Consider the following 25,136-nt stretch of genomic DNA (forward strand, 5'->3'; position numbering starts at 1 on the left):
CCAAGCTCATCACCACGAATCAATGGGAGGGGGGGGTATTTTGTCCACTCACCTCCAATGAATAACTTTGTCAGGGGTTCCCTGAGACCTAAAAGTGACTTAAATGGTTTCTCTAGGGCAGTGGTCTCCAAACACTGGCCCAGGGGCCAGATACGGCCCTTTGCTCACTTTTATCTGGCCCTCGTGGCACTATTTCATTCACTGACAGGCCTCATGCACACTGGACGTTATAAAAAAAAAGCCAGTAACGTTAGCTGTAGCAAGCTGTAGAGTTTTCTGTGTTTTTGTAGTAGCGTTTTTCGGCGTTTAGCTGTATCGTCTCTTAGCTTTTTTTTTTTAGCTAAACTTTACACCTATAAAAGCTTATTGCTCAAACGCTGATAAATGCCTAATAGCTGCATTTTTCAGCTTTTTTAAGCTTTTTTCCCCTAGAGTTAGTGTTTTTACAGCTGAAAAACTCCTCTCAAAATCCACTAGTTTTTGGTTCTTTTTTAGCTAGAAAACCTCCCTGCCAAAAAAACGCTGATAACAGCCTATATGTGCATGGACACATAGAATAACATGCTGGGGAGTTTGACTGCAGAAAAAAAAGTCTGAAGCCAAAAACCGCAGCTGTAAAAATGTCCAGTGTGCATGAGGCCTAAGGATGGGGCACAATGACCCCCACTGAAATCAATGATGGGGTCTTTTCTACTCCCAATGGCCACAGTCCAGCCCCCCTAAAGTCTAAAGGACAGTAAACTGGCCCTTTGCTTAGAAAGCTTGTAGACCCCTGCTCTAGGGTGAAAACTGCTATAGCCTAGGTTCACATTGGAGCGGGTTAGAAATCGTGCGAGTTCAACTGAACTTACACGATTTCAACATGGCAATTGAGTCTGACTTCAGAGGCGATTTGACAGACATCTGTGCGGGTTACTGCACAGAAGTCTATACAAATTGCCCCCCGAAGTCGCCAAAAGTAGTACAGGAACTACTTTTGGGACTCAGTTACATAGTAGGTGAGGTTGAAAAAAGACAAAAGTCCAACCTGTGTGTGTGATTATATGTCAGTATTACATTGTATATCCCTGTATGTTGCGGTCATTCGGGTGTTTATCTAATAGTTTTTGAAACTATTGATGCTCCCCGCTGAGACCACCGCCTGTGGAAGGGAATTCTACATCCTTGGCACTCTTACAGTAAAGGACCCTCTACGCAATTTAAGGTTAAACCTCTTTTCTTGAATGAGTGGCCACGTGTCTTGTGAAACTCCCTTCCGTGAAAACATTTTACCCCTATTGTGGGGTCACCAGTACGGTATTCATAAATTGAAATCGTATCCCCTCTCAAGCGTCTTCTCCAGAGAGAATAAGTTCAGTGCTTGCACGCCGCACTGATTCAGACGGTGCCATTGCCGGCAATAGTTACCGATTTGACATGTCAAATTGCACACCAAATTGCTTCAATGGGAACGTGGGCTTAAAGTGTAAGTTCACCTTTTTGCATAAAATGGAAGGTGCACTAACGCACTACACCGCCCCCAACCCCCCTCGGCCCCTGCCGCATTCACCTCCGTGGATGATTAGCTTTTACTGCCCAAACAGCTGGTGCAGTGGTCTGGGGAATCAAACGCAGCATTCTTCTTCCCCCTTCATTCCTTAGGGATGCTGGGAGGGATTAGGACATTTCCTATTGGTCACAGCAGTAATGTGCAAGCGCTGACCAATTAGAATCGCTCTGATTCTTCCTGGCATCCTGAAGGAAAGAAGGGGCAGAAGATTGCGGCTTCCAATCCCCTAGACTGCTGCAGCATGGGCAATGACTGCTAATCACTCATGGAGGCATGTGCAGGGGAGGTGGGGCAAGGGTGGAGAGGGTGTAGGGTGTAAGTTCACCTTTTAATTTCTGTGAAAAGGTGGATTTAGGCTAGGTTTACAACAACACATGTGACCAAGTGCATGCGCGTTTCCACACATTTTCAGCGTGTTCCTGTGTGCTGTGTGTATGGCTGCCCAGTAGACATGTGCAATTCGTTTTGTTCCAAATTCACTTTTCGAGGAAATTCTAAAAATTCATTAATTCAGAAATTTGAATTAACGAAAACCCGTTTAATTTTTCCAAAATTTTAGAATTCGGAAATTTGAAAATCCGGCTTCATGTACACTGCTGTTGGTAAACAGACGTTTAGGAGCAGTTGGTGGTTTTGTTTTGTTTTTTTTCAGCTGCCCCTGAACTCTCCTCTGTTATCTTATCAGTCCATGTACACGGATGATGACGAATGCCGCATCTAAATGGAACAAATTTAATAAAAAAAATAATAAAAATAAAATTTTTATTTCATTACTTTCCATTCGTTTAGATGCAACATTCATTCACGAACAGCCAAATTTGCAAGGAAATTTCAATACCTAAAATGTAGTTCCGATTTTCGAATTTTCTACTATTAAATTATAGGTGTTGAAATTTCCTTTCAAATTTGGCTGTTAGTGAAGGTAACAAATACGAATTTATCCGAAGTTACGAATTATCCGAAATAACGAATGGAAGGTAAAGAAATAATTTAAAAAAATGTTGTTTTTATTATTCGTTGCATTCCATTTAGGCATTTGTTATTTTGGATAATTCGTAACTACAGATAAATTCGTATTTGTTAGGTTCACTAGCAGGTATTGAAATTTCCTTTCAAATTTGGCTATAATTTAATAGTTAGGAACGAAAATTTGAAAATCTGAATGAACTATTAAATTATAGATATTAAAATTTCTTTGCAAATTTGGCTGTTGGTGAACGTAACGAATATGAATTTATCCGAAGTTACAAATTATCCGAAATATTAAATGTCGCATCTAAACTAATGGAATTTAACATAATAAAAATTATATTTCCATTTTTTTATTAATTCGTTACGTTCCATTTAGATGCAGCATTCGTTATTTTGGATAACTTGTAATTTCGGATAAATGAATATTCGTTACATTCACTAAGCCAAATTTGGAAAGAAATTCAAATACCTATATTGTAATAGTTATTCATTTCAGATTTTCTCATTTTCATGTTTTCTAATTTTCGTTATTTTTAGATTTTCCTTCGGGATTTTCGCTTGTATTTCTGCAATCCCTCAAAATAACAGATGACCCGAAAAAAAACAAAAAAAGAATGAATCGAAAATGAACTTTTTTGGCGGTGCACATGTCTACTGCCCAGTCATTTTTCATTAGGTTGCTGTGCCTGCGAGAAACACAGAAAAGAAGTCCCTGAGGCTGGACTCGCACTACTGCATGTTGGGAACACAAGCACAATGGTTCGGTGTGGAGTGTTCTCGGAAAAGGGACTTATTTTTTTTTTTTGCATTTCTTGTGCATAGGGCATCCTGTTGAAATGAATGTGCAGGAACACGCTAAAAAACGTGAGTGCGCTCACACCTGTAGGCGTGAACGTAGCCTGGTCCTTTTCCAAAAAGTCTCTGCATTGAACCTGTCTGTTGGTAGGGATGTGGAGGCGCCATTAACATTTAATGCTGAGGGACCGCGTAGTGTGAACATAGCCTTACACTTTCATTTACTGCACTTTATAAATCGCCGTCGCTCTTTCAGTAAGCCACTGGAAATCCTATCCCACTTTTTCATGAAAAGTAATCATTTCCTGCAGCATAATAAAGTCTATCAGTCCTGATTGAGAAATGTGATTCAACGCAAGCAGCATATTTCCTACCAGGAAAAAAATATGGCTGCATATGGATAAATGTTAAAAAAAACAAAAAAAAGAATTCCATTTAAAATGTCTGACATCTGAGTCAGTCATGTAAACCCGATTTTGTTCTCAGCAGGCTGTCATCTTCTCAGGCCTATAGAGTTTTGTTGCAGCAGGGACCAAATTAATCACAGCGGGATACGGAGTCAAGTTCTGTAGAAAACGCAATCTGCGTGCCGAGACCGTTCAGCGGTTCTAGGTCATCCATATTCCGGAGGATTCTGCTGCATCTGATTTTTTTATTTTTTTTTGCCGTCCCTGGAAAGGGAGTCCACCGCTTTGTCAGTATTAGTCTCATACTGTTTTTGGTTCTGGTGCTTTTGGGTTCTGCTTTCTATATGCATGTGATGCAGCGGCCAGACGTCAGTATACTGTTCTCAATAAACTGGCACGGGCAAGGCACATCCAGGATACCGGTATGGCGGGTGCCATGGGATTTCGGTAGCTGCCCTGCGATGAGGAGACGAACGTAACAGGCACTTGCTATAACCAGCAGCTGCCGAGCCATTACCTGATGGGGGGGAAAAAAACGATTGTTATACCAACTTTGAGAAAAGGAAGAAAAGAACGGTAATTCTATGCGTTTGTAGTGCCACATCCAATATTAGAGTCACAGAATAGGAAGAAGAGTGGACTTTTTAGGCACACTTAATTAGCAGTAAAAAATATTCTTGAATAGTAACATCATAGAAAATTATTTTATTACTGTGTATACTCGAGTATTAACCGAGTCAGCACATTTTTTTGTGCTGAAAATGCCCCCTCGGTTTATACTCGAGTCAAGCACTTTTCTGCAGCAGAGAATGACCTTTTCCAAACTGACTTTGGGGCCCCACAGTTGACCGACTTTGGGGCCCCGTATCTTGGGGCCACTTGGTGCTAGGAACCCCAAATTTGGTGTGCAAACCCAGTGGAACTAGCACTACAACATATCCTGGGGTTCCTAGCACCAAGTGACCCCGAGATACGGGGCCCCAAAGTCTGTTCGGAAAATGCCATTCCCTGCTGCAGAAAAGTGCTTGACAATTTCCGAACCGAATTTGGGGCTCTGTATCTCGGGGCCACTTGGTGCTAGAAACCTCAGCTTTAGATATATTGTAGTGCTAGTTCCACTGGGTTTGCACACCAAATTTGGGGTTCCTAGCCCCACCAGGCCCCGAGATACGGGCTCTAAGTCGGTCAACTGTGTCCATCTGTAGCAATGTCATTTCGGGACCCTTTGGGTCCAGAGACTCCAAATTTTGGCTGCAGCTAGGGGGCATCTAGGAACCCTTGACTACAGAGTTTGACGTTTGGGGGACCTATGGCTGCAAATGGGCACAGTGAGGCTGCAAATGGGCATTGTTGACCCTCTTTTCCACTTATAGTAGCTGTGCATTTCTCACCCTAGGCTTATACTCGAGTCCCAGTTTTTTTGTAGTAAAATTAGGTGCCTCGGCTTATATTCGGGTCGGCTTATACTCGAGTATATATGGTACTTATTAGACATCTCAGATAAAATACATAAAGAACAGAATGTTTAACCACTTCAGCCCCGGAAGATTTGGCTGCTGAATGACCAGAGCACTTTTTGCGATTCGGCACCGCGGCGCTTTGACAATTATGTGGTCGTGCGGCGTTGCACCCAAACAAAATTGATGTCCTTTTTTTCCCCACAAATAGAGCTTTCTTTTGGTGGTATTTGATCACCTCTGCGGTTTTTATTTTTTGCGCTATAAACAAAAAAGCGACAACTTTGAAAAAAATACAATATTTTGTACACTTTGCTATAATACATTTTTTAAAAACAATTTTTTTTCTCAGTTTAGGCTGATATGTATTCATTATTTTGGTAAAGAAAAAACACAATAAGCGTATATTGGTTTGCGCAAAAGTTATAGCGTCTACAAAATAGGGGATAGATTTAAAGCATTTTTTTTTTTTTACCAGTAATGGCGGCGATCTGCAATTTTTATTGGAACTGCGACATGGTGGACACATCGGACACTTTTGACACATTTTTGGGACCATTGGCATTTATACAGCGATCAGTGCTATAAAAATGCACTGATTACTGTAAAAATGCCACTTTCAGGGAAGGGGTTAACACTAGGGGGCAATCAAGGGGTTAACTGTGTTCCCTGTGTGTGTTTCTAACTGTAGGGGGAGGGGACTGACTAAAGGAAGTGATGGATCGTGGTTCCTAGCTAATAGGAACTCACGATCTGTGTCTCCTCACAGAACAGGGATTTGTGTGTTTACACACACACGTCCCTGTTCTGCCTCTCGTGCTCGCGATCGCTCATCGGACTCTGGCTGTGTGACTGGCAGGCGCCGTGTGGCGTCACTCCCACACATGCCGCTGCCGGTCATGGCAAGGGCGGCTGTTCTTGCAGAACGCATGCACCGATGACATCACTGGTGCAGCATACAGTAAATATCTAAACAGAGTTTAGGAGATATTTACCTATAGGTACAGGGCTGGTGTAAGAATTTGACACCCTAGGTGAAACCTCATTTTGCCGCCCCTGACTTCGCCCCCCTTTGTCCTGCCTATGTTAACACATCTGTCCTACATGACCATTACACTGACCTACATGATTACTAAACTGACCTGCCTGCCCCCTACACTAACTTACCTGACCACTAAACTCACCTACCCTTACCTACCTGACACACTGACCGACCTGATTCCTGCTTCCTGCACTACTCACACGGCGCAGGTATTACTGGAGGAGGAGATATGACAGCAGGGAGCTCAGCGCGACACATCGGGGGATTGGCGGCACCTGCAGTGGATGTGTTCTGGCAGTGAACGGAGTTCAGTGACCAGGAGAGGAGAGCTGAGCTCACCCATGCATGGGGTTTCACTGGGACAGAGGCCGTGGCTGCAACCTAGGTGGTAGGGCGCCCTAGTTTGCCTAATGGTAGTGCCGGCCCTGTATAGGTAAGCCTTACTCTAGGCTTACCTATAGGAACTAAGTATACAGGAAGCTATACAACCTCTTTACAGCAGAAGTAAACTTGTCTGCCATTTTTACCTACAGGTAAGCTTATAATAGAATGCGCAGGAGTGACATCACAGCTCAGCCAGTCAGACGGCTGGAGTCTGCGAACCCGGAAGGAAAACTGGGTAAATATGGAAGCCCTCTCAGAGGTGACAGTGTGCCGCTGGAGGGCTTCGTTTTAAAGCAAGCCCCTCATAATGTGCTAGTATGCAGTGCATACTAGCACATTTTGACATTGCCTTGCAGGATGAAATTCTACAAAGTTTACTACCGCTTTAAAACTTAAAGTGGAAGTAAACCAATGAATGGCCTCTCCCTGCCCCCTTCTGCGCTGCTATATATAGTAGAACTGCAGACAACATTTTTTTTTGGATTGTTACAGTATAAGCCCTCTAAGTTTTTTTTTTTTTTTTGTACCATCTGTGTCCCAAGATTTAACTTAATTTCCTGTCCAAACAGGGAGAGGAAATCCCTGAAAATTAAGGGAATCTCTTGGGGGCTCGCCAGGTCACCAGAACTAGTCTCCCCATTGAAAGATTTTTTGGGACAATCCAAAACTTGTGATTTTCTTTCACTTTCAATGATAATGGTAAACAAGACACATAGAGAGGGTGAATCTCCCTAACGGGGACACAGACAACCAGGGCAGTCTTTAATATTGATTGGACCCTGGGCAAACACTTTTTTTGGGCCCCCCTCCCCCCAAGCCCCCACAATGAGACATACAATAAATAGTAGCTAGACTCAAAATCAGTTCACTGCAGATCAGGCAGCGATTGGTTCCCAGGGGTTACAGCATATCATTACTGCTCAATGACTGGTTGCTAGAGTTTACAACACACATTACAGCTCACTGATTAGTTGCTAGAGCTTACAGCACATAATTTCTGCTTGCTGATTGAGGTTACTGCACATTACTGCTCACTGATTGGTTGCTAGAGGTTACTGCACCTTATTACTGCTCACCAATTGAGGTTACTGCACACCATTACTATCTGGTTGCTAGAGGTTACTGCAAATTGTTGCTCACTACTTGGTTGCTAGAAATTACAGCAGGTCATTACTGTTCACTGATTTGTTGCTGAAGGTTACTGCACATTATTACCACTCACTATTTGCTAGAGGTTACAGCACATCATTGCGGCACATCATTACAGTGCAGGGTTGAGGGGTGCTGTATGGGGTGCAGGGTTGAGGGGTGCTGTATGGGGTGCAGGGTTGAGGGGTGCTGTATGGGGTGCAGGGTTGAGGGGTGCTGTATGGGGTGCAGGGTTGAGGGGTGCTGTATGGGGTGCAGGGTTGAGGGGTGCTGTATGGGGTGCAGGGTTGAGGGGTGGCTGTGTATGGGGTGCAGGGTTGAGGGGTGCCTGTGTACAACCCCCCTCTCCAAGTACAAAGCGGTCCTCCCCAGTCCAGAGCTACCACCAGTTTTTCTCCCACCACTTAGAACATTTCAGAGAGTGGGGCCGCAGAGTAGTACTCGGTGTGTCCGTGCAGGCTGCCAGTCAGGAGGAGCTTCTCTCTGTGTAGAATACCCACCTCCTCTCTCCTATAGAGTCCTGCGCCTGTGTAGAATATCCACCCCTTCCTCCTCTACTCTCCTATAGAGATGTATAGAGGAGGGAGGGGTTTGAGCGGCCGCAGGGAGAGGAGCGCTGTCGCTTGTAAATAGAGGCAGCGCTTCTGTTACAAGTGACAGAATTGAGCAGCGCTAGAGGTAGCTGAACTCCGGCTGAAATAAAACACTGGTGGGCACTGCAGGTTTAAAGGCGCAGCTGCTTTGGGCCCCCCAAAAGTGACTGGGCCCTGGGCAGCTTCCCCTTTTGCCCCGCGGTAAAGACGGCCCTGCAGACAGCAATAAAAACCTGACGTGGTTCTAAGCCCTCTCTACTCTGTCCAAAACTAAAAATTGCTTTTTCCCATTTCCGTCTTTCAGGACAGCACCATGGAGAGACCTTGGCTCCTCCCCTTCTGAGGAAACACCGCCCTCAACTTAAAGCTTTAAACCTCACCGCTCTCCCCCGGCCCCTCAGTTCTGGTGTTTCCTCCGGTGGGGAGACATCGCAAGGAACCAGGGCCGCACAGCTAGGGAGGCTGAGGCTAATGGCAGGCTGACCAAAGGGGGCGCTCTCTCTGGCTTTCTCCTGCTCATTTTTTCTAAAGGAAGCTGCAGTCTAAGGGGCTAGGGTGGCTGAGTACCTTTTAGAAGACTGCACATCACGCTCCCCCAGCTTCTCTTAGTGAAGTTGTAAGCTGGGGGGGTCCGTTTTCTTTCTTGCCTAGCAGTGGCATAGGCGGAGGCACAGAAGACCGCCCTGCACTTGCAGCCAGCGTGGGAGCTCTGAGCGCTGGGTCGGAGGACGGGTGACGTCATTTCCGGCGGAGGTCGGTGTTTCCGTCTGACCCGTGACTTCCGGTTCCGGTCGCGGTGTTGAAAACGGACCGCGCGTTCGGCTGGTGCTGCCTCTGACTTGCTGTGGGGACAGTACACAGGGGCTTGGATCACCACTGCACTCTAAGGAGATGTCGGAAGCAGAGGCTTCAAGAACCGCTCCAGGAGAATCCTGCACCAGCCACTCTAAGGTAAGAGGAACCCTGGGGTGGTGTTCCCTTACCGCTTCCTGTAAAGCTCCACAGGTGTAGAACTCCCCCTGGTGGTGAAGGGGGGGAAAGGGTTGTGTCTGGGTCCCTGGTGATGGTTGGTCCCGGGAAGTGCACCCCTGGTGGCCCTCCGTGGTAGTGCTGGTGAAAGTTTGCTGATTGCTCCCTACTTTTAACTTGTTTTCCAGGGCAAAGCTACAGAGAAAAGCAAGTCGCCCCACAGTGCCAAGAAGAAATGCCCCTCATGTAAAATCACAATGGGGGAATCTTGGTCTAAACCCCTTTGCAGGGATTGTATAGAGGGGCTAGTAAGGGAGCAATCTGGAGAACAGTCTTCAGATTTAGCAGCATCCGTGAAAGAACTTTCCAATACGGTGCAGACTTTTAAAACATTATTTGCCAGTCTTCAGTTGCCACAGCCGCAGGTTGTTTCTCCACCAGCACAGCAGAGTGTTCCTCAATCCTTAATGGATGCTCCCTCGGGAAGTGGAGAGAATCCAGGAGGTGCCAGATTCGAGGTTGAGGAAGAGCCTGATAGCGGGTCCTCAGATCCCCAGGGGGAATCAGAGGGAGAGGAGGCGGAAGGGGAATCCACAAGATCCTCTCGCTACAAGCTTTCCCTGGAGGAGGTGGAGGAGCTCCTAGGAGCCATTCATACCACCCTAGGAATCCAGGAGGAAAGGAAAAAACTTTCACTCCATGACCAGATGTACAAGGGACTAGGGGAACATAAAAGGAAGGTGTTCCCGGTCCATGAGGTCTTAGTCGACGCCATCAAAAAGGAGTGGCAAGACCCCGAAAGGAAGCCTTTCCTTTCAAAGGCACTTAAGCGTAGGTTCCCCTTTGCAGAAGAGGAGGCGCTGGTATGGAACAAATCGCCTAAGCTAGACGCAGCCTTTTCGCAGGTCTCCAGGCACACTGACTTGGCCTTTGAGGACATGGGGGCACTCCCAGATCCCATGGATAAAAGGATAGACTCCCTCCTGAAAAAATCCTGGGACTCTTCCATAGGGAACCTCAAACCTGCCATGGCGTCCACGGTGGTGGCACGAAACATGGAGTATTGGCTAACGCAAATTAGGGCACATATAGAGGCGGGCACGCCTAAGGAAACAATCCTTTCGTCTTTTCCCATGCTCCTTAAAGGAATAGCTTACCTGGCAGATGCGTCAGCTGAATCGGTGCGTATGTCTGCAAGATCAGCCGCATTGTCCAATTTGGCAAGAAGAGCCCTATGGCTTAAAACATGGCAGGGAGATACCGCATCCAAGGTTAAACTCTGCGGCATTCCTCTCACGGGGGACTTGCTTTTCGGGCCAGGTCTGGAAGCTGTGTTGGATAGAACGGCTGACAGAAAAAAGGCATTTCCTTTTAAAAGAAAACCGGCAGAGACTAAAAGAAAGTCTCGGCCGTGGAAGAAGTTGGACCCCCCAAAATCTGATCAACAGAAAAAGGGGTGGGGACAAAAAGGGAAGGGGCGTGGGGGGGCTATTTTTCGCCCTCCTGAACAGCCCAAAAAGACAAAGTGACAGAATAACGGTGGGAGGAAGACTGGGGGCCTTCCTGCCACAGTGGGAGATGATCACCTCCAACAATTTTATTTTGGAAGTCATAAGAAGAGGGTACAGGTTGGAGTTTGCAGAACCTCCACCATGCAGACTCCTCGTAACCACGCTTCCGAAATGTGCAGAGAGGTCAGCGGCTCTCCTTTCCTCCCTCCAGGAGTTGGAGGAACAGGAGGTGGTAGTTCGAGTGCCAGAAGGAGAGACGGGCAGAGGCTTTTACTCCCACATTTTTGTGGTGCGCAAACCCTCGGGGAAGTTCAGGCTCATCCTGAACCTGAAGCCTCTGAACGTCTCTCTCACCTACAGGAGGTTCCGAATGGACTCTATCTATTCGGTAAAGACACTTCTTCCTCCAAACTGCTTTATGGCATCGATAGACTTGAGGGATGCCTACCTGCACATTCCCATTGCAGATCAGTGTCAAAGGTTCCTCAGGCTGGCAATAAATACCAGAGAAGGGACCTTTCACTGGCAGTTCAGGGCCCTTCCCTTCGGACTATCCTCTTCCCCCCGCATCTTCACCAAAGTCATGGTAGAAGTCTTGGCTTTCCTACGGATCAGGGGCATTTCAGTGATCGCTTATTTAGACGATCTACTACTTTTTGCCCCTTCCGCGGAACAACTGTCGCTGGACCTGCAGTTGACAAGGAACATCTTAGAGGGTCTAGGTTGGCTCTTAAATCTGGAGAAGTCCAATCTGACTCCTTCGCAAAAAGTAATCTTTTTAGGTTACCTGTTGGACTCAACAAAACAAAAGGTCTTCCTGCCTATGGAGAAAATCCAGAAGGTAGACAGGGCAATGTCGTTACTCCAGGGCAGCCAACAAATATCAGTAAGAAAGGCTATGTCAGCCTTGGGGTTACTGACGGCAGCACTTCCAGCAGTCCAGTGGGCAGGATTACACTTTCGCCCCTTGCAACTATTTATCCTGAGCATTTGGGACCACAGTCAGGAATCTTTGGATTCCCTGATAACTGTACCGGACCAGGTCAAGAGATCCCTATGGTGGTGGCGGAAAGAAGCCAATCTCTCTCAGGGTCTGGAATGGGTTCTGCCGGTGTCCAGATGCGTCACGACCGATGCGAGTGGCATGGGTTGGGGGGCGCATATGGGGGACCGGGTGGCTCAGGGAGGCTGGCGGAAGGAGGACGCAGGGAGATCCTCCAACTGGAGGGAGCTGAAGGCAGTAGCCTTGGCACTCAAAACTTTTCAAAAGGAACTTCAGGGACAGCATGTGAGAGTCCGGTCGGACAACTCCTCAGCTGTAGCCTACATAAACAGGCAGGGGGGTACCAGGAGCAGACCTCTGTGGACCCTGGTAGAAAGCATTCTCAGATGGGCCGAATTAAACGTCCTATCCCTCTCGGCAGTGCATCTGAAAGGAGATCAAAATCTGGTGGCGGATTACCTCAGCAGGAAACGGCTGAGGGAAGGCGACTGGGTTCTGAATCAGGGGGTTTTCGAAGCAATATCCCAGAAATGGGGGAGGCCATGCATAGACCTCTTTGCCTCGAGAGAAAACAGGAAGGTGCATCTCTTCTTCTCCCTAAACAGGTGGGATGGAGCTCTAGGGATAGACGCACTGGCTCAGAGTTGGGCTTTCGACAGGTGTTATGCCTTCCCCCCACCTGTACTAATCCCAGCCGTCCTAAGAAAATTCCAACTGGAAAACACAACTCTCATTCTTATTGCGCCACATTGGCCCAGGAGGCCTTGGTTCTCCATCCTGAGAAGTCTGGCAGCGGAACCCCCCTGGCTTTTGCCAGTTCAGGAGAATCTCCTTTCCCAGGGGCCAATCTGTTGTCCCCAGGTGGGGAGATGGAGCCTCGCGGCTTGGCTACTGAGGAAGAACTGTTGAAGAACAGAGGTTTCTCAGATAGCTTGGTAAAGACCCTCCTTAACTGCAGGAAAAAAGAAACCCAGGTCATCTACCAAAAGACATGGAGGCGTTTTAATAGCTGGTGTACAGAAACTTCTTTTGATACTCACAGCTCTATAGCGGTCTTAGAGTTCCTGCAGGCAGGGGCGGACAAAGGGTTAGCCCTTGGCACCCTGAAAGGACAGGTTTCTGCTTTGAGTGTGTTTCTGGAGAAACAACTAGCCTCCGATCCTTGGGTCATTAGATTTTTTAAAGCATTGAGTAGGCAGAGACCTCTGAAGGTCCCCCCCTTCCCAATGTGGGATCTGTCCTTGGTCCTACAAGCACTTACAGGGGAACCCTTTGAGCCATTGGAGACGTGTACGCTAAAATGGATTAGCCTCAAAACGGTGTTTTTGGTGGCAATCACTACGGCAAGAAGAGTAAGTGAACTCGAGGCCCTCTCCATTAGGGCCCCTTTTTTTCAGGTATTCCCGGACAGGGTAATTTTTAAGGCCGATCCGGCCTTCTTACCGAAAGTAGCCTCGGTTTTTCATAGAGGCCAGGAAATTGTTTTGCCCACCTTTTGTTTGAATCCTGTGAGGGAACAGGAACATAGGTTTCATAAACTAGATGTAAGAAGGTGTGTCCTGCAATACTTGGAGGATACAAAACCATTTAGAAAATCTGATTCCTTTTTTGTGTTATTTTCAGGAACCAGGAAAGGAGGCAAAGCCTCGAGGCGCACTTTAGCTAGGTGGCTAAGGTTAGCTATCAGTCAGGCTTATATATTTAGCGGGTTAGAAGCCCCTAAGGGTATCAGGGCACACTCCACAAGGGCAGTGGCGACCTCTCAGGCCGAGTGGGCTGGTGCGTCTCCGGAGCAGATCTGTAGAGCGGCAACGTGGTCTAGATTCGACACGTTCGTGAAACACTACAGATTGGACCTTCTGTCAGCAAAAGACCAGGCTTTTGGGCGTAAGGTTCTGCAGGCAGTAGTCCCACCCTAAGGTAAGGTGCTCGCTTATCCTCTCTATGGTGCTGTCCTGAAAGACGGAAATGGGAAAATCGGAGTTACTTACCGGTAACGTCCTTTTCCAGGAGTCTTTCAGGACAGCACAGTTACCCACCCTACTGTAGGGATATTCGTGATGGAGTTCATCGCAGAAGAACGTCAGGTAAGATTAAAGTTATTATGACGTGTTCTTGTGTCTCCCCAGCTAACCGGAGGTCCTCTTGAAGAACTGAGGGGCCGGGGGAGAGCGGTGAGGTTTAAAGCTTTAAGTTGAGGGCGGTGTTTCCTCAGAAGGGGAGGAGCCAAGGTCTCTCCATGGTGCTGTCCTGAAAGACTCCTGGAAAAGGACGTTACCGGTAAGTAACTCCGATTTATTTACATTTTCAAAGCCCCAGCATGTGTGCATATACTTTACTTGTGTCTTCCAGGTATCTAGAACCTGGAAGAGAGTGGTGGTGCATAAGCGCATGGCGCAGCGGGATTCCTGAGCGTGTGCATAAATGCTTCCAGATTCTGGCAGATTGCCACTATACCCCCGGCAGCATGTGCACTTGAGCACAAATCCACCATGCATGTGAACATGCAGTGCAAACGCACAGCTTAACACACTGCCTCCTGGCATAGCTGTGTCATAGAAATCCTAGGGGGCAGTGGGGCCCCGCATTGGCTGAAGAACCAGAAGTGCTGCTTAACAGCACAAAAAAGTAAACTGGTAAAATAGAATAAAAAAATGTTAGCATTTGTGTATGTGTGATAAAATAAAAGGTTGTCACAGGGAGTTTAGATTAACTTTACACCTAATCTGCTTATATTTTACCTGTTCTGGTTCTTTTAAATAAAACCTGTTATTTTAGACCCAGCAATGCCATCACTGGGTCTGTGCTTCTTTATGCAATGTGGGCAGATCATGGCTGGTGGGAGGGGCTGCACAGCACCCTGTCACTCTCCTGATGCAAGCAGTAGGCTGGCTCTTGGAAAGACTAAAGCAAAAATTAAGGGGTTAGTGTTCAGTTTAGGTTTAGATTAGGAGTTGGTTATTTTATTCTTATTACTACTACTACTTGAATAAAGAAATTTAAATGAAATAAAAATCATAAATTCAATAAATGAATACTAAGTAACAATAAATACCGGTAATTAACCCTTAATTTTAACCCCTACCCCTTAAAAAAAAAAAATAAATAAATTAAATAAAAAACCATAATGAAGTAAACGCCTTAACCCCAACACAAAATACATTCATCTTTTTTGTTTGGGTATTTTATCAGTATTAATAATAATTTTTAAGGTTAGGGGTTAATCGTGTATTATATATTTATTTTATGATGATTTGTAGCTATTTGTGTATTTTACATTTTTTTCATATTACTATTTTTAGTTTTTTACTTTTTTCATTTGAGCAGAAAATCGTGCAAAAACGCGCACAAACGAGCGAATGGTGCATTTCCATTAATTTCTATGAGAATAAAAACGCGCCACACTCTCAAATCTGCCCGATTAGAGCTACATAAAATGCTCAAGAACTTTTTTGAGCTTCAGGCGACTTTGTGTGAAGATGTGAACCGTCTCCATAGAGAATTGATTTTTTTTTTTTCTCCAGCGTTTTGGAGTTTCAAGGGTACGAAACGCTGAGATGTGACTGGGGCCTAAGCTGTAATATTTACCCCTGTCTCTTGGTATGGCAAGCTCCATCACTGTTCTCTCCTGCCTGAAGCTCCAGGCTGTGGGTGTCATGTACAGTGCATGGCTAACCCTGCTTTGTATGTGGAGGAGGCAAGGCCTTAGGTGGCAGCGCTGGACCAGTCACATGGATAGAGAGCCTTCTACAGCCAGGCATGAGGTATTACCTTACCCCAGCACTCCTAGACTAAATAAGCCTTTAACCCTGGGGGGCACTGTGAGGACCAGTTCACACCACAATTTCTGGGGTCTGGATGCATTTCTGCATGCACATATATTATGCATTTCAGTGTTTTTTTCCCTATTTTTTTCTTTATCTCACGTCAGGACATATTACAGTGGGTTTTCGATAGTTTGTTTTGGTGCATTTTGTTGCCTTCCAAATGAGTTTCATACAGAAAGTGCAGCATGTTCTACTTTTGTTGATATAAAATATATACACTATGCATGCGTTTTTTATGCAGATTAAAAATGCACTGGACTGCATTTGGAATGCACCAGCCCTTAGGCCTGGTTCACACCAATGTGTTTTTTTTAGTGCTTTTTGCAAAAACACACTACAGTCCATTTAACATGGCTCCTTATGGGACACGTTCACAGCTATGCTTTTTCTCAGCTGCTGCAATTTTTGGAAAGGGTCAAGGACTTTTTCAAATGCAAAAAGGTGCGTCTTTGGTTCAATAGACTTCAATAGGGAAGCTGCAGAAAAGCATGTAGTCATTTTTGCTGCGATTTTACCACATTTTGTGCTTTTTAATCTATCCAACCAAAAAAAAGCATAAAAAAATGCAAAACGCATAAAGCAACAAAACGTGTAAAAAAAAAAAAAGAGTGTGTGCAAAAAGCACTGCAGGAACTGCACAGGTCTGAACCAGGCCTTGGGGCCTGTTCACACCAGGACGCGGTGTGGAAAACCCACGTTCAGTGCTTGTTTCCCAAACTGCGTTCAAAACGCACTGCAGAGGATGTCAATATTAATCCCAAATGAAGTGCATTTGCCTGCACTGGATTGCACAGTACAGCAGCACCATGCGATCCGGTTCCTGCACATTTTATAAAGGAGTGCATGTACTACTTTTGGTGTGATCCGTTGCGATTTCAGCCCCAATGAATGGACTGAAAACACACTGCACCCGGATCAAATGTTAATTGCGCAGGAACGTACAGAGCATTTGTGTGTGATCCATGGTGTGAACCGACCCTCACGGTAGATCTTGCCTAATTCAGAGTTCATATACAATATCTCACGAGTGAGTACACCCCTCACATTTTTGTAAATATTTTATTATATCTTTTCATGTGACAACACTGAAGAAATGACACTTTGCTACAATGTAAAGTAGTGAGTGTACAGCTTGTATAACAGTGTAAATTTGATGTCCCCTCAAAATAACTCAACACACAGCCATTAATGTCTAAACTGCTGGCAACAAAAGTGAGTACATCCCTAAGTGTAAATGTCCAAACTGGTCCAAAAGTGTCAATATTTTGTGTGGCCACCATTATTTTCCAGCACTGCCTTAAACCTCTTGGGCATGGAGTTCACCAGAGCTTCACAGGTTGCCACTGGAGTCCTCTTCCACTCCTCCATGACGACATCACAGAGCTCTTGAATGTTAGAGACCTTGCGCTCCTCCACCTTCCGTTTGAGGATGCCCCATAGATGATCAATAGGGTTTAGGTCTGGAGACATGCTTGGCCAGTCCATCACCCTTACCCTCAGCTTCTTTAGCAAGGCAGTGGTCTTTTGTGGAGGTGTGTTTGGGGTTGTTATCATGTTGGAATACTGCCCTGCGGCCCAGTCTCCGAAGGGAGGGGATCATGCTCTGCTTCAGTATGTCACAGTACATGTTGGCATTCATGGTTCCCTCAATGAACTGTAGCTCCCCAGTGCCGGCAGCACTCATGCAGCCCCAGACCATGACACTCCCACCACCATGCTTGACTGTAGGCAAGACACACTTGTCTTTGTACTGCTCACCTGGTTGCCGCCACACACGCTTGACACCATCTGAACCCAATAAGTTTATCTTGGTCTCATCAGACCACAGGACATGGTTCCAGTAATCCATGTCCTTAGTCTGCTTGTCTTCAGCAAACTGTTTGCAGGCTTTCTTGTGCATCATCTTTAGAAGAGGCTTCCTTCTGGGACGACAGCCATGCAGACCAATTTGATGAGGTGTGAGGCATATGGTCTGAACTCTGACAGGCACCCCACCCCTTAAACCTCTGCAGGAATGCTGGCAGCACTCATACGTCCATTTCCCAAAAACAACCTCTGGATATGACTTTGAGCATGCACATTCAACTTTTTTGGTCGAACGTGGCGAGGGCTGTTCTGAGGAGAACCTGTCCTGTTGGTCTTGGCCACTGTGCTGCAGCTCAGTTTCAGGGTGAGTGATGACACCAAATTTAACACACCTGCTCCCCATTCACACCTGAGACCTTGTAACACTAACAAGTCACATGACACCGGGGAGGGAAAATGGCTAATTCGGCCCAATTTGGACATTTTTACTTAGGGGTATACTCTTGTTGCCAGCGGTTTAGACATTAATGGCTGTGTGTGTTATTTTGAGGGGACAGCAAATTTGCACTGTTAGCCCCCTTTCACACGATTGGACCGTTCAGGTCCGTCTGTCAGTTTTGACGGCGGACCTGAATGGGCGCTCCACATTACCCTATGGAGCGACGGATGTCAGCAGAGACATGTCCGCTGACATCCGACCTGCTAAAAGCAGACAGATGGCCCTATGTCCAGGTCCGTCGCTATCGGATCGGGTGAGATCTGATTAAAACGGACATGTTGTCCATTGTCATCCGATCCCTCCTTAGGCGGCAGCGGTGCCTGACAAGCCCCTCCCCGCTCAGTGAGCAGAGAGGGACCTGTCATCCGCCGGCTCAGCGCAGATCAACAGAGATCTCCTGCTGAGCCGGTGGACTTCGTGGAAGCGGAGTCCGCCTCGTGTGAAAGGGGCCTTATACAAGCTGTACACTCACTACTTTACATTGTAGCAAAGTGTCATTTCTCCAGTGTTACATGAAAAGATAGAATAAAATATTTACAAAAATGTGAGGGGTGTACTCACTTTTGTGAGATACTGTAATTTAATAAACAATTTTTATTTTCTAAGTACAGGTGTCTGACCAATTTAACACTATAATGCCAGGAAGTAACAAGTGACCAGTGGAAGGATATTCCGATTTACAGTTAACATCTATGAATCAGACAGATAATATTTGTTCTCAGGTTTTTCCATATACATGGCTGTGCCTATAGCAACCCCAAGGCAGCAATTTTTACCTGGATAATTATAAAGCAACATGGTAGGGATTAAATACAATTAACGAGGCTGGTCTTTCACTGCGTTAGGCTAGGTTTACAAATTTGCTCATTTCCTGCAACACACAAAAATCGCGCAGCCTTTCTGCAGGCACACGGCGGTTCCAAATGTCGTTGCCCCTTGTTACCATGTGCCAAAATGTATGATAAAGTACTATGTGTTTTGTTGCGTCGAGTTTTAACAAGGGTTATACAGGGTTTTTTTTATTTTGCTGGTTTTGTTTTTTATATGGAACGCTTCACGAATTTGCGTGTCATCCTTGCACAGGGGCCATGCTAATCTTCTCTGTATCATTCCAATTTTTTAGTATATGTGCTGCTGAAGAAAGCACCATACATGTTTTTTGTGCCTTTTACACACATAGGGTAGCCTATTGAAATAAGCTGCCCTAAACACAATGTGCAAAATCAAGCTCACTCTGTTGCACCTGCATAGCCCCTTCAGCCCTAGAAGGATTTACCCCCTTCCTGACCAGAGAACTTTTTGCGATAAGGCACTGCGTCTATTTAACTGACAATTGCGCGGTCGTGCGACGTTACACCCAAACAAAATTTTTTTTTTTTGCGCTATAAACAAAAAGTGACAATTTTGAAAACTCTTTTTTTATTTTTTTTTTTTTTGCTATAATAAATATCCCCAAAAATATATAAACTATTTTTTTTTTCTCAGTTTAGGCCGATATGTATTCTACATATCTTTGGTAAAATCGTAATAAGCGTATATTGATTTGTGCAAGTTAGTGTCTACAAAATAGGGGATAGATTTGTAGCATTTTTATTTTTTTAATGTAATGGCAGTGATCTGCAACTTTTTTTTTCTCGTGACTATGACATGGCGGACACATCTGACACTTGACACCATTTTGGGACCATTGTCATTTATACAGCGATCGGTGCTATAAAAATGCACTGATTACTGTGTAAATTACACTGGCAGGGAAGGGATTAAACACTAGGGGGCAATCAAGGGGTTAAGTGTGTCCTAGGGAGTGATTCTAACTGGGGGGGGGGGGATGGTCTTCCACTGACCCGATGACAGGGAGCAGTAGATGGCTGTCATGTCACTAGGCAGAACGGGGAAATGCCTTGTTTACAAAGGCATCTCCCTGTTCTTACTATCCATGACACAATTGCGGGCCCCCGGAGTACATCGTGTCTGCGGGACCCGTGGGCACGGTCACGGAGTACGCATGCCCACAATGCCATGATTTAAAGGGGACGTACCTGTACGCCCATTTGCCCAGCCGTGCCATTGTGCCGACGTATATCGTCGTACGCTGGTGGGATAGATATGAACCGAGGCTTACACCGCCCATAGGTTTGATTCATCCATGGGCCAGGCTGGTCGTACCTAAGGTGATACCTCGACTTGAGCACAACCAGCCTGTGGGATTTTTTTTACATACCATTACTAGCAGTAATTGTATTCTGCTGACCGGGAAGGCTCCCCTCTGGCACAATACAAGAGCACTGTGGGAGGGATTCCCCCCTCAACACTGAAAATTGATTAATCTATGGTCTGCTTTAGAGAAATAGATCTGTCAGATTTAAGAGACTCTGTGAATTAACATTAGTGGGACATTCCAGATACTCACTTCTGGTTCATCCCACAGGATGAGGGGAATCTTCTGGTTGCACAGCACAGGCTTGTGGCTGGATTCACTGGCCAGCAGGGGGCTCTCCTCCGTCACGGGGTCTTCTGTGCTGATCTGTGCAAACATTGGGTCAGCAGGAATTTCTATTACAATAAATAGTTGGCCCAAGCAATGTCTGACATCATCCTGTGTGTGTGGAAAAGAGAGAAGATACAATGTGACACCTAAACGAAAAACTTTTAAAACAGAACTAGCTAAAGAGGGCAAGATTGAGGATATATACTGTATTTACTGGCAACATATGCAGGAGATGAGTACGGGTGTATATGGGGCAGTATATACAGGAGGAGTACAGGTATACGATGTGGGCAGTATATACAGGAGAGGAGTACAGGTGTATAATATGGAGCAGTATATACAGGAGAGGAGTACAGGTGTATAATATGGAGCAGTATATACAGGAGAGTACAGGTGTATGATATGGGCAGTATATACAGGAGAGGAGTACAGGTGTATGATATGGGCAGTATATACAGGAGAGGAGTACAGGTGTATGATATGGGCAGTATATACAGGAGAGGAGTACAGGTGTATGATATGGGCAGTATATACAGGAGAGGAGTACAGGTGTATGATTTGGGCAGTATATACAGGAGAGGAGTACAGGTGTATGATATGGGCAGTATATACAGGAGAGGAGTACAGGTGTATGATTTGGGCAGTATATACAGGAGGAGTACAGGTGTATGATATGGGCAGTATATACAGGAGAGGAGTACAGGTGTATGATTTGGGCAGTATATACAGGAGAGGAGTACAGGTGTATGATATGGGCGGTTTATACAGGAGGCGTACAGGTGTATAGTATGGGGCAGTAAACTCAGGAGAGGCCTATGAGTGTCTATAGGCGGTATATACTGGAGAGGGGTACGGGTGTATATGGGGCAGTATATACAGGAGAGTGCAGGTGTATAGTATGGGGCAGTATATACAGGAGTATGGGTGTATATGGGCAGTATATACTGGAGAGAGCTATGGGTGTATATGGGGCAGTATATACAGGAGGCGTATGGGTGTATATGGGCAGTATATACTGGAGAGGGCTACGGTTGTATATGGGGCAGTATATACAGGAGGCGTATGGGTGTATATGGGCAGTATATACTGGAGAGGGATACGGGTGTATATGGGGCAGTATATACAGGAGGAGTACAGGTGTATATGGGGCATTATATAAAAGAACGGTACTAGTGTATATGGGCAGTATATTCAGGAGGGGAGTACGGGTGTACGATATGGGCAGTATATACAGGAGAGGAGTACGGGTGTACAATATGGGCAGTATATACAGGAGAGGAGTATGGGTGTACGATATGGGCAGTATATACAGTAGAGGAGTATGGGTGTATATGGGCAGTATATACTGGAGAGGGCTACGGTTGTATATGGGGCAGTATATACAGGAGGCGTATGGGTGTATATGGGCAGTATATACTGGAGAGGGATACGGGTGTATATGGGGCAGTATATACAGGAGGAGTACAGGTGTATATGGGGCATTATATAAAAGAACGGTACTAGTGTATATGGGCAGTATATTCAGGAGGGGAGTACGGGTGTACGATATGGGCAGTATATACAGGAGAGGAGTACGGGTGTACAATATGGGCAGTATATACAGGAGAGGAGTATGGGTGTACGATATGGGCAGTATATACAGTAGAGGAGTATGGGTGTATATGGGCAGTATATACTGGAGAGGGGTACGGGTGTATGATATGGGGCAATACATACAGGAGAGGAGTACAGCGGTATGATAGAAGCCAGCATGTGCCGGAGAGGAGTACAGAGGGGTATATTATGAGGAAGTATGTGAAGGAGAGAAGTGCAGGGGATATGATATAAGGCAGTATATAGAGGAGAGTAATGTGTAGGGTATTGTATGGGGCAGTGTAGGCTCACCTACACAATGGCAATGCATGACTCTGGGCCAGGCGCTATGTAGGGCCATCCTCAGCAATCAGGAGAGGACAGAAGTCCACCTCCTCCAAACCTCCTGCCCTCTGCTGCAGCCAAAAAAACAGGGATCTGATTTAAAGAGCAGACTGTGTGTGATTGGGAGACTTAAAACTGAACTCTAGGCAGATCTAAAAAAATAAATACAGCTCTGTAATTATTACATCTTACAGTAAGTCCCCGAGTTACTAACACAATAAGGACTGAAGGTTTGTTCGTAAGTTGCAACACTGCATTTGTAAGTGTAATGTCCGCCTGTGCATGGATGTGGGATGTTCCGGGTGCTTGTTATGTTATCTGGGGCTCTTCTGGCCATGCAGTACATGTAGTACTGCTGTATGGGATGTGTCCGGAGGTATCCAAGACCAGCATGGAGCACAAGTGGCCGGCATTTGAGGCCGTAAGTAGGAGTCATTCATAACTCGGGTGTTTGTAACTCGGGGACTGCCTGTATTGGTCTTTTTAAAGGCAAGCAGTACAAGTACATTTGGCCTGGAATCAGCCCCTTTCAGTACCTGGGCTGGAATGTGAGGGGAAGAAGCAGCACAAGGAGCCAATCACTTCAAATCTAGACAAGAAGCTTGCTGAGAGGGGGAGAAAGCAGAGCTAACCACTGTGCTACTTTTTCTTTCACGGTCTAGTCACGGGTTGGGGTCACATGTCTGGGATGAACTGAAAAAAATGAGTTCAATAATGCTGGCCATTGATGTAGATGATCAACAGCTGACCATTAGACTTAGCGGACATCTAGAAAAAAAATCATACTAGAGGAAACCTCTGAGCTGAAGATAAGTATTGTAGCAAAAGATAGACATGTGCACTGCCAAAAAATTTATTTGTTTTTGTTTTGTTCGTTTTTTTTTTTTAGTTTTCGGTTCAATTGTTATGATTGGAATTCGTAAAATTGAAAAAAATCAAATTTGAAAAATTGGAAAACCCGAAAATCTAAAATGACTAACCAATAACTTGACTATTACTATTATAGGTATTGGAATCTCCTTTCAGATTTGGCTGTTGAACATAACGAATACGAATTTATCCAAAGTTAAGAATTATCCGAAATAACAAATGCCGCATCTAAACGAACGTAACGTAACTAATAATAATAAAAACGTATTTGTTCAATTTGTTTAGATGTGGTATTTGTTATTTTGGATAAATTTGTAATTGTTACGTTCACTAACAAATACCACATCTAAACAAATGGAACTGAACAAATTAATGTTTTTATTATTAATTTCTTACGTTCCATTCGTTTAGATACGGCATTCGTAACTTCGGATAAATTCGCATTCGTTACGTTCAATATCAGCCAAATTTGAAAGGAAATTATAATACCTAGAAAAGTAATAGTCAAGTTATTGGTTATTTCAGATTTTTGGGTTTTCCAATTTTTCGAATTTCTGTTTTTTTTTTTTTTTTTTCGAATTTACAAATTCCAATCATAACAAATGAACCAAAAACAAAAAAAGAATAAAACGAAAACAAATACATTTTTTGGCAGTATAATTTAATAGCTAGTAATAGCCAAGTTAAGTAGTTATTTCAGATTTTCGAATTTGTTTTTTTTTTTAATTTCCAAATATTCGTAAAAGTTAAACGGGTTTTTGTTAGGATATTTCCGAATTAACGAATTTGTCAAAATTCCTTTAATGAATTCGGAATGAAACGAGTTACAAATGTCTAGTAAAAGAGGGCATATATATATATATATATATATATATATATATATATATATATATATATATATATATATATATATATATATATATATATTCTCTATCATGATTTGGGTCGGAGTTCCGCATTGCTCTCATTGTAAATACTGTAAATTTTTCACACCGCTAGTAAATATTGGGTTGTATATGGACATCTACGAGTACCATTACATCTAATGTTTGGCTTTAGTCCATGGAGAATTGCAAACAAGGGATGCTTTACAAGGGAACTGACAGCAATGCAGACCAGATTAGCCAGTAATCATTCAGTGAATGGCATGGTTGTATTTTGGGGGAAAAAATGTATTAAAGGAAACTTTTTATATGAGAAGCAGGGGTAATGTTCATTGCAAACCACCTTCTGAAAATGCTAATTGCCTGGCTGTTATAATGACCAATACTTTCTGATCACTCATTCGAAACAAGTGTTCCAATCTGCAAATCAGGAAAGTTGGTGACATAGTCCTGAGATAGTACTGAAGCAAGGGGGACAAGTGTGGTGGCCAGGCAGCTAGAATTTTTAGAATGAGGGGTCAGCCATAGCAGCTGCCATGATGGGCTCCCTAATCTAATCATTTGAATAAGGATTTCTGGCTGGTTTTATTCCACTCACCTGATGCATGCTGGATAAGTGCTGGGAAAGTCTCTGCTGACAGCCCCACAGATGGAAGTAGATGAAGCAAAGCTGGCCAATAGTGTGAAAGAAACTAAACGGATGGAATGGTTCACCAGCAAGTATATGTGATTACACAAATTTAAAGTGAATTTACTATTATACACACTAACACAACTGAGAAGAGGAAACAAAATCTGTACACTTCAGCAATTAAAAAAAATGCATTTAAAGTGGATGTAAACCAAAAATTTTTTTTTTTTTTAAACCACTTGCAGACTGCAATACAAGAAACAGAGTACGATTCTTTGCAGTGCCATTTGAACCCATACAAAATGAATGGGCTCAAATTGCACTACAAAGAATCGCATGCGACTCAAACAGGAATGTGGCGCAATTTCTGTTCGAATCACATG

The 25,136-nt window shown here is 44.7% G+C and overlaps 1 protein-coding gene, 1 long non-coding RNA gene and 1 other non-coding gene across 7 annotated transcripts in view; 1 reads left to right on the forward strand and 2 right to left on the reverse strand.

Moving 5' to 3' along the window:
- Positions 1–25,136, forward strand: part of LOC141108553 (uncharacterized) — a 103,092-nt gene that overhangs the window by 57,536 nt on the left and 20,420 nt on the right. The gene's annotated exons all lie outside the window — the stretch shown is intronic.
- TMEM268 (transmembrane protein 268) overlaps positions 1,716–25,136 on the reverse strand; it is a 109,427-nt gene continuing 86,006 nt past the window's right edge. For 2 of the 4 annotated variants that reach the window (XM_073600262.1, XM_073600263.1), the window contains exons 7-9: positions 24,721–24,792; positions 20,374–20,559; positions 1,717–4,240 (exon numbers count right to left, since the gene is read on the reverse strand). In XM_073600262.1, the coding sequence (XP_073456363.1) occupies positions 4,064–4,240; positions 20,374–20,559; positions 24,721–24,792 (435 nt within the window). In that variant the 3' untranslated portion in view covers positions 1,717–4,063. Of the gene's footprint in view, positions 4,241–20,373; positions 20,560–24,720; positions 24,793–25,136 lie in introns of all 4 variants that reach the window. The other 2 variants (XM_073600264.1, XM_073600261.1) reach the window with 2 other exon arrangements.
- Positions 19,002–19,110, reverse strand: LOC141109124 (U6 spliceosomal RNA). Its single transcript, XR_012236140.1, has one exon. It is a non-coding gene; the product is annotated as a U6 spliceosomal RNA (small nuclear RNA).

Source organism: Aquarana catesbeiana, linkage group LG09 (genome assembly GCF_042186555.1).
Source record: "Aquarana catesbeiana isolate 2022-GZ linkage group LG09, ASM4218655v1, whole genome shotgun sequence".
Taxonomy (NCBI): Eukaryota; Metazoa; Chordata; class Amphibia; order Anura; family Ranidae; genus Aquarana; species Aquarana catesbeiana.